At 46.2% G+C, this 10,530-nt stretch overlaps 1 protein-coding gene across 1 annotated transcript in view; it reads left to right on the forward strand.

Annotated features, from left to right (window-relative positions):
* Window positions 1-10,530, forward strand: part of akt3a (v-akt murine thymoma viral oncogene homolog 3a) — an 83,411-nt gene that overhangs the window by 60,175 nt on the left and 12,706 nt on the right. The window contains exons 10-13 of the mRNA XM_084077214.1: window positions 546-674; window positions 8,158-8,372; window positions 8,567-8,654; window positions 10,013-10,115. Coding sequence (XP_083933340.1) covers window positions 546-674; window positions 8,158-8,372; window positions 8,567-8,654; window positions 10,013-10,115 — 535 coding nt within the window. The remainder of the gene's footprint in view (window positions 1-545; window positions 675-8,157; window positions 8,373-8,566; window positions 8,655-10,012; window positions 10,116-10,530) is intronic.

Raw genomic sequence — 10,530 nt, forward strand, 5'->3', positions numbered from 1 at the left:
CTTTCCATGCTAAATAATAAACAAACCTTTCACAGGAAATGACAATTGTTTCACAAAATACATATAGACCCTGGTATATATAGAAGCTGCTTTTGATTGGAACCAAGTATGGTCCGAAATATTATATATAAATACAGTATAATATAAATCCTGATCACCAGTAAATAAAGTACATTTTAACTTTATACATATGATTGCTCGTCCTATTTGCATTAGAGCTGTGTTTTATGAAGGTTGTTTGTTCATATTTTCTGGGAATGCTCTCCAGTGGACATACCCTGAAAGATTGTTGCTTTTAATCTCTCTGAGATGTTTGAGATTGCAGTGCCTAATTTGTCTATTATTGATTCCTATTGATTCCAACCTGGGCTTGACACTGATCAAAAAGTGAGGAAAAGAAATGACAAGAGATGAGTGTGGTGCAGTTTCATCCCTCATCGTTTCCATAATTCCTGAGGACCAATGTCGTTTTGTGTCCCCTTAGATTCTGAAGCTAAACATTCCAAAATGGATATAGTAGTTGTCTCCTCTCCATCTCTCTCCAGCTGGAGAACCTGATGCTGGACAAAGATGGCCACATCAAAATCACGGACTTTGGCCTCTGCAAGGAGGGCATCACAGACGCTGCTACCATGAAAACCTTCTGTGGAACTCCAGAGTACCTGGCACCTGAGGTAACACTCTTTTTTTTTTTTAATTATTATTATTATTATTATTTCCTTTTTTTCCCTTTTTTTTGTATTTTTTGTGTATTAAACTAACAACTTTTTGACTATGCACCTGAATGAATGTAGTGAGTGGATTCAGCTTGTGAAATATCTGCACCAAATTCTGTACATTTGTGGGTCAGAACAGGTATTCTGATCCTGTCACAGGTATAGTGTACTGCACTCTAGGCCCACTAAATGTGAGTCTACTTCCCCTTTTGGTCCCCTGAAAGATGGATTTTCACGCCTGTTTTGAAGGAATGTACCCATGTTTGTTAATAGGTGGGTGGTACCAGATCGTTGTTGTCGCTCCCTCTAGTATTGTGGCTGTGGGTGTTACTCACTTTGGTGAGGTAGTTAGTCAGGTATGAGGGTATTGAGGGCAGAGCCCCTTTGACTAACCTCGCGTCACCAGTCTTTCCACCTCGGAGGAAAGCCTGGTATGCGTTACTAAAGACCCATATGATCCGGTGTAGGCCACGCCTACTGAAAAAAAGAAAAGAAAAAAGAATCCTCTTTCCGGATTGTAGCGATCCGGTTTTGCGGTGCCGCTTTGTTTTGGTTCCCCAATCCCTATTTAAATGGAATAGAATTTCCCCGTGGGATAATACGGATAATACAGACGTTAAATAGTCTCCAGAAAGTACACTCACATTCATATTTAAAAAATCACACCCTGTGTGAAGGAAGCGGTGCCTTTGGGGCGGGCCTTAACTCATTGGTGGTCTGAGTCCACTTACCAAATTTGTACTTGGTAGCATGCTGCAAACTGGAATGATGGCTGTTTAAAGCCCAGCCAATGGGCAGACAGAGGGGGCGGGGCTTAAGTAATGACAGTTAGTCCCTATTGCTGGCTTTAGTCCATGTACAAAATTTGTACTCCATAGCATGCTGCGAACTTGAGTTATGGCTGTTTGAAGGGCAGCCAATGGGAAGACAGAGGGGGCGGGGCTTCAGCAATTCATGCTGGTCCCTATTGGTGGTGTAAGTCCACATACCAAATGTGGACTTGGTGGCATGCTGCAAACTGGAGTTATAGCTGTTTAAAATCCCGTGCTCATCCCGTGCTCATACGGGCGCTGGGGGTCCCTGGACCCCTCTTTGATAACTTCATCAATTCATGCTCGTGCCTATTGGTGGTCTAAGTCCACATACCAAATGTGGACTTGGTGGCATGCTGCAAACTGGAGTTATAGCTGTTTAAAATCCCGTGCTCATCCCGTGCTTAAACGGACGGACGGCCATAACATACGCTGGGGGTCCCTGGACTCCTCTTTGATAACTTCAGCAATTCATGCTGGTCCCTATTGGTGGTCTAAGTCCACATAGCATATTTGAACTTGGTGGCATGCTGCAAATTGGAGTTATAGCTGTTTGAATTCCCGTGCTCATCCCGTGCTTAAACGGACGGACAAACATAACATACGCTGGGGGTCCCTGGAGCCCTCTTTGCTAACTTCAGCAATTCATGCTCGTTCCTATTGGTGGTCTAAGTCCACATACCAAATGTGGACTTGGTGGCATGCTGCAAACTGGGTTTATAGCTGTTTAAAATCCCGTGCTCATCCCGTGCTCATACGGGCGCTGGGGGTCCCTGGACCCCTCTTTGATAACTTTATCAATTCATGCTCGTGCCTATTGGTGGTCTAAGTCCACATACCAAATGTGGACTTGGTGGCATGCTGCAAACTGGAGTTATAGCGCCGTGCTCATCCCGTGCTGAAACGGACGACGGACAGAACATACGCTGGGGGTCCCTGGACCCCTCTTTGATAGCCAGTGGCACGTGTGGCCAATGAGAGGAGAGTTGGCGTAGGCAATCTCCAAGTCTGTGTGTGTGTGTGTGTGTGTGTGTGTGTGTGTGTGTGTGTGTGTGTGTGTGTGTGTGTGTGTGTGCGCGTGTGTGTGTGTTTGTATGTGTTTCTTCTTTGCCGTCAGGCTCATACGGACGGACATACGGACAAAGTCAAGTGTAGAGCGGTTGGCACCGCTAAAAATAAGCGAAACTACGCCGCATCAAGGATTTTATTAGGACGGACCTATTTTTGGGTGACGTCTTTCCGGATTGTCGCGATCCGGTCGCATGATGACGCGGATGCCGCGCCTGGTGACGTAGGGCTACTTCCGCTCCAGACCGGATCATAGACCCCATTTTTCATTGCTTAACCCTGACTTCTATCCTGAGCCATCCCAGACTAGCAAAATGTGTTGGCATTAGGTGGGTCATGGGCTCCAGGCCTAGAAGTAGTCAGAGGAGGTCTGAAACGTAGTTTTTAGTGACATTGGGATTTTGGAGAACGAAGAGGTGCAAGCATAGTCAAAATGGCATTGAATGAGGGCTCCGGTAAGAGTTTTGAGAGCATTGTTGTTGTTGACAAAAGAGGTAATTCTTGTTCTTTGATTTACTTTTTTCGATCACTTTTGATGCCATGCTAACAAGTGATACTGCTACTGTATCCTATCAGGTCTGATGATTAATGGTCAGTGTGTTTTCACATTCAACTCTTTGAGAGTGTAGAAATGGAGCCAAATGGACCCGTAGCGTTAAATGAACTGATGATTTGACTGTGTGAGCAGCTCTTAAGCCATCGGTTCAACTGGTGAAAATACATTATCGGTGCAGAGAGTAGCGCTGTGGGTGGCAGAGACAGAACGATGGAACGATGGAAAGATGGAGTGGACTGGAAGGCAGGCGCACATTCCACTTGGAAAAAAAAGTAAAGAGGACAATTTGGCGCAGCATTATTTCTTTCTCTACTTTACGTTTTTTTTCTCTTTTTTTCCTGAGCCCTCTTCCTGCGTGTGCCAGGAGCTGATTGGAGGGTGTTGGTTATTTTTTCACAGGATGTGTATCTGTCGTTGTGTGTGTGCGTGCGTGCGCGTGTGTGTATGTGTGTGTGTGTGTGCATGTGACTGCAGTAGAAAGTGCGGGCTAAAGCGAGGCAGATGGCGGCAGATGGGCGAGGTTGGAGGAAGGTGCTCAGAAAAAAACCTGGAAATGTACACCAGCGCCGCTCTGCTCCGCCTGCACGCACGCACGCTCCACTCCGCTCCGCCCGCATGTAAAAATAACACAGCATGCCGGGAGCCAAGTTACAGAGATGCAAAGTAGCTGGGATTTATTAAAAAAAAACAAAAAAATAAGAGAGAGAGAGGGATGTGTAGAAGAGACAGAGAAAGATGAGAAGGGACGGAGAAATATTTGAGTGCGAATTCATACGGTTATCTCGTTGGCCACTCGTGAAACGTGACTTCACCGCTGAACGAAATGAGGTGCAGCGATGTCATTAGCCTGATTTAGACAAATGTATACTATCGTTCACAGAAAATAGCCGATCTACAAGCTCACAACACGTCAGCAGCGCGCCATGTTGTGAGCTTGTACATCGGCTGTTATCAGTGCAGGCGATAGAACGACAGTAATACAACTTTGTTGAATCACTTGTCCATCCTTCTAATCATAGCAGAGAGATGACTGACAGATTAATATTGCGGGGTAATGCTTAATTTATAATCCATAGTAGGTTGATGGAGCTTGCCGAGATACAAATGGGGTTGAAGGCGGTGTACAGAGGGTCATGGGTATGGACATATCGTCGCTGTTGAGCAGAAACCTTGCATCTCCATATTTAAACGTTTTATGTTTTCTTGCAAATGAATGCACTACTTCATACAAGTGCTTCGCACTAAAGTAGTGAAATATAAGATCTACAAGCTTGAAGATCAGCTATTTTCACTATTTTAATTTAGATATAAAAAATCTTAATAAAATGGAACGCTTTTGGATATACTGTATGAGTTGTCCACCCGACAGAGACAATATTTGTGTCCTGTACCCTGCAGGGTATAGTATCTTGATATCTGGTAGAGCCACAGTTGTGTGGTGTGTGTGTGTGTGTGTGTGTGTGTGTGTGTGTGTGTGTGTGTGTGTGTGTGTGTGTGTGTGTGTGTGTGTGTGTGTGTGTGTGTGTGTGTGTGTGTGTGTGTGTGTGTGTGTGTGTGTGTGTGTGTGTGTGTGTGTGTGTGTGTGTGTGTGAGAATCCTGTCCCATCCAGCTCCCTGTCCCAGCAGCTTCTATACACCACATGTCCACAGGACAGGACAAGACCTTCTCCCTCAACACGTCTCCGAGTCCTCCTCTCCTCACCCTCTTGTTTTCTTTATCTAACTCCTATTTTTGTCTTCTACAACACACACGCACACACACACACACACACACACACACACACACACACACACACACACACACACACACACACACACACACTCCCATGCCTAGGGCTGTGGGGCAGCGTTCTGGCTCTGTGTAGATTAATCTGCTCCCTGCCTGCAACCGAGCTGCCACCACTCTCTTCTGGTCCCAGGACACTCACACACACACACACACACACACACACACACACACACACACACACACACACACACACACACACACACACACACACACACACACACACACACACACACACACACACACACACACACACACACACACACACACACACACTCCCCCCCCCCTGCTTTGACTCCTGACATAATTGTGATAGCATGATAGCATTTTATAAACTGCACATAGTGAATATATTATTAACTAATATGTACCTCACAGTGTACAATTGTTGTGTGTGTGTGTGTGTGTGTGTGTGTGTGTGTGTGTGTGTGTGTGTGTGTGTGTGTGTGTGTGTGTGTGTGTGTGTGTGTGTGTGTGTGTGTGTGTGTGTGTGTGTGTGTGTGTGTGTTTTGCTCCTACATCACAGCACACTCTCCTGTCCTTATTGAAGGGAACGAGGCAACACCAAACATCTCCTAGTTTGCCTCTCTCTAAACTTTCTGAATTTGATGAGGACGGATAAATATTCCATCTGCTCTGTGTGTGTGTATGTGTGTGTGTGTGTGTGTGTGTGTGTGTGTGTGTGTGTGTGTGTGTGTGTGTGTGTGTGTGTGTGTGTGTGTGTGTGTGTGTGTGTGTGTGTGTGTGTGTGTGTGTGTTTGTCTGTGTGTCTGTATGTGTCTGGCAGTCTCCTAGCTATCTAAGCCAGTGTTATCCCTCCAGCCGTATGAATCAATAGTGTATCTGGAGCTGGTGGCGCGCTGAGCATCCCTTAGCACTGCTCAGCAACCGCCAGCAGGGTGACCAGCTTAATACACACACACACACACACACACACACACACACACACACACACACACACACACACACACACACACACACACACACACACACACACACACACACACACACACAGAGTCATGCATACATACATGCATGCAGACAGACAGAATCACTCAGACTCTCTGTTGCTTACATACACAGTGAAATCCTTGTGTTAATTTACAGGGCCATTTGGTTTTATTTGTACAGCCTTTATTAGACACTTAAACACTCTAGACTTAGTAAACTGGACCTGAGTTGGCTCTGTACTTGGACTGCTTTTTCTCGCCAGTATCATGGTCAGTATCATGTCAGTATCATGGTCAGTATGAAAACTAATAACAGTAATATAATCAGTAATATCATCATGCTATTGACAGCATTGTTACTACTAGGTTTATTTAATGTATTATAATACTATATAGTTAGTCATCTATAATTTGGGCAAAAAAATGCTCTCCTCTCTAAACTTCCCCTGTCTAGACTAAGCAAGTTACCAGACTTTTCATATATCTGATGTTCTTAGTTACAATTTCACCTAAAAGCTCACAACGCATCACATTGCATGGCATGTTGTAGTTATGTTAGTCACATTTCAGTTGAATATATAGTGTGTGTGTGTGTGTGTGTATGTGTGTGTGTGTGTGTGTGTGTGTGTGTGTGTGTGTGTGTGTGTGTGTGTGTGTGTGTGTGTGTGTGTGTGTGTGTGTGTGTGTGTGTGTGTGTGTGTGTGTGTGTGTGTGTGTGTGTGTCCACCCTCTTCCTTCCATTATTAGCAGTGAGGCGATGTTATTATTATTGGCGAGATGTGCAGCATATGTTGCTTTGGCCCCTCTCCAACCCTGCCTCTCTGTCAGTCACACACACACACACACACACACACACACACACACACACACACACACACACACACAATCATGGACACACACACACTCCTTCGTCACATTCTAACATGTTAATCACAACACTCGTTATGTTAACGAGGGCCGTAACAGCCACCGAATACCCCGCTCCCTCTCCTCTCCTCTGCTCTCCTCTGCTCTGCTCTCCTCGCTCTACCTCCCTCCCTACCGCCTTCATCCAGAAGCAGATGAAGGAGATGGAGTGAGGACTGAAGGACGTGATTAGAGGACGTAGGGAGACGGGATGAGAGTGGGGGTGCTGCCGGGGGGTGGAAGGATGCCGTGATGATGTAGGGAAAGAAGTGGACAGAGACTTTGAGAGTTTGGCTAGCGAGGCATCCCGAACATAACACTTTGGTACACGAGTGACTTACTTCTTCGGCCCCACTCCAACACACACACACACACACACACACACACACACACACACACACAGATCTTTGCGGTGTTCGGAGGTACCACTCTTCTTGACCCATGCTGCGGGCGGCTCCTGTCATCCCATCCAGGGACTCTGCTCTCTGGCTGTGCCAGGGAGAGCTGGCAGGGACCAGAGAGGGCATCTGGTGGGCCAACGTAGCACACTGACTTCTTTACAGTAGCAGGACCCTCTGAAGACATGCCAATGCAATGATGCTTGCCACTGTGTGCACGGTTTGTGCGTGTGTGTGTGTGTGCGTGCGTGCGTGTGTGTGTGCGTGTGCGTGTGCGTGTGCGTGTGCGTGTGCGTGTGTGTGTGTGTGTGTGTGTGTGTGTGTGTGTGTGTGTGTGTGCGTGTGCGTGCCTGCGTGCACAGAGAGAGAGAGAGAGATACTTGCCAAGCAGTAAAGCGCGCTGATAACTCCGCGTACATCTGGCACCACAGCATCCACCACGGCTCCCCTCATCGGCCCCCCTCATCGGTGCGACTGCTGCTGCAATTAGTCCACTATCTTTTCATCTCACAGTAGTAACCCCTCTCAGTCCCCAAAGCAGGTTCAAACTTTTCTTGTTTCTTTGTTCTCAGCCTGTTTCTTCGAGAACCTTGTGTAGACAGTAAAAAAAACTCAGTCTGAGTGTATACGAATTGAGTTAAATTAACATTTTAAATTAACATTTAAAGAAAGCAGCATTTCAAGAAGGGAACAAATGCTCCAGGAAGGGAGTGTACAATTCACGCTGTGCCCCAAAAACAGACATGCTCTCTCTCTCTCTCTGTCTCTCTGTCTCTCTGTCTCTCTGTCTCTCTGTCTCTCTCTCTCTCTCTCTCTCTCTCTCTCTCTCTCTCTCTCTCTCTCTCTCTCTCTCTCTCTCTCTCTCTCTCTCTCTCTCTCTCTCTCTCTCTCTCTCTCTCTCTCTCTCTCTCTCTCTCTCTTTCTCTCTCTCTCTCTCTCCGTGTCTGTCTCTATCCAACTTTCAGGTGTTGGAGGACAATGATTACGGTCGGGCAGTAGACTGGTGGGGCCTGGGTGTGGTCACGTATGAGATGATGTGTGGCCGTCTGCCCTTCTACAACCAGGACCATGAGAAACTGTTTGAGCTCATCCTCATGGAGGACATCAAGTTCCCCCGGACACTGTCTTCCGACGCCAAGTCCCTTCTGTTCGGCCTGCTCATCAAAGACCCCAACAAACGGTAGGTGGTCTGGCGGCAGACGTACGGTGTGAGTGTATGGACACATTCAGTGTTTTTGGTGGCAAGAGGAGTGACATGAGTGGACAGGTGCAATCGTTGCTGTCCCTTACATTTTAATATCTACAATCTTTTGTTGGTATGTTTCTTCCTGGAATGAAGAAACATGTGCTCCTCTCCTCTCCTCTCCTCTCCAGGCTTGGTGGAGGACCAGATGATGCTAAAGAGATCATGAGACACAGTTTCTTCTCTGGGGTCAACTGGCAGGATGTCTATGATAAAAAGGTATGGGAGTACATACTTTTTATATATATTTTGCAATGATGTGTATGGCACGCTGTCCTCTGAGCTTTTTCCCACTTTGTGGAAAGCTGCCAAATGAGGCTAAGACTCAAAGTATGCAAATTATGCTATATATACAGTACAGTATATATACACATACACATACGCGCGTGCGCACGCACACATGCACACACACACACACACACACACACACACACACACACACACACACACACACACACACACACACACACACGCACGCACACTTTCGCATTTTACAGTGATTTATACAATGCTGTATAGCGGGAGGTTTGTCACACAGAGGCGCACAAACACACTCACATGCACAGATGACATCAGAGAGATGTGCAGGGCATTGTGGAAAGGTGTGACCTTGTGTCCCCAAGCTCTCAGTGTGATGTGTGTGTGTGTGTGTGTGTGTGTGTGTGTGTGTGTGTGTGTGTGTGTGTGTGTGTGTGTGTGTGTGTGTGTGTGTGTGTGTGTGTGTGTGTGTGTGTGTGTGTGTGTGTGTGTGACACCTCCAGGTGTGAGCCAGGTGCTATATGGCAACACATACAGAATGTCACACTGGCGCTGAGATTCTGCCCTTTCTTCTGCTCTCCTCCCTCCCTCCCTCCTTTCTCTCTCTTTCTTCTGTCACTTCTCTCTGTGCTCTCCTTCTCCTCTGGATGACTCTCCAACCTTTCTTTCATTACCTCCAAATTGCCGTACAGTACTTACTCTACCCCCTTTTCTCCTTTCTCTTCCGTGTTGCATTTGTCCTTCTTTTCTCTCCCCTCTCCCGTTTCATGAATATGCATTAATTAGTTAATTAGAGGACCATAGTGGTGGTCTGGCATGTTTAGAACACTGACTGTGACTCACAGTATACTTGACCTTACTGCTGACTATTGTTCCAAAGCATACTGTTGTCTGTTTGATTTGAAGCCACTGGATTCCGAGGTGAAAAAGTAAGTGAGCCGTACCATTCACATGGCGAAATATGGTGTTTTTACACTGGGCTGGAGAAGAGAGACTCCGCCCCGATCGGAATGTTTGTTGTCTGATCGGCGTGCAAGTACCGCCGGTGTGTTTAGAAACGATTGGACTTGGCGATCATAATGGAAGAAAAAAAATGATGACATTTTTAAAGTTATAAAAAACACTAAATCGCTGGCAGTGGGCAAACACAGCCAGAAATAAGCCTGGCAGTGAATGAGTTTTAAAAAAGGGACTGTTTGTTATTAGCGACTATTGACTGGCAACGCTTTTTCTGCTTTGTTTAGTGCCTGCAAGTGCGACTGCATTTCAAACACCAAATGCAAGACAGATTTGTTTGTTCTTTCTCACTCTCCTCTCAGCTGCTTCCTCCCTTCAAGCCTCAGGTGGCTTCAGAGACAGACACCAGATACTTTGATGAAGAGTTCACTGCACAGACCATCACCATAACCCCACCAGAGAAATGTGAGTGTCACTCCCTGTCTGTCTCTCCATCTCAGCATGCCACTCTGTCATAGTATGCGTGTCTCTGTGTGTGTCTGTGTGTGTGTCTCTAGCCCCTGTCTCATATAAACACTGGAAAATGTCCGGGGAATCAGGTTGGGACATTGTCCGGTATTGGCCTTTCACACATGTACTGTAGCATGCAACAGGAGAATGTTTGTTCCAGATGCATTCACACATGAAGGTAAATAGCCTGTTTGTTAAGGTGAGGTCTGGGTAATAGACCCACACATTAGCTACTCCCACTTAAATATAACAGCGTGAGGGAGATGCAAGGATAAAATGCAATCATTGTTTTACTTCCTTCCACAGAACATGACAGATACATTGAATTGCTGGACATTTCTCCCATCGATGCACCCATACAAAACACAAA

This window comes from Gymnoscopelus microlampas (assembly GCF_963454915.1).
Source record: "Gymnoscopelus microlampas genome assembly, chromosome: 13".
In the NCBI taxonomy this organism is placed as follows: domain Eukaryota; kingdom Metazoa; phylum Chordata; class Actinopteri; order Myctophiformes; family Myctophidae; genus Gymnoscopelus; species Gymnoscopelus microlampas.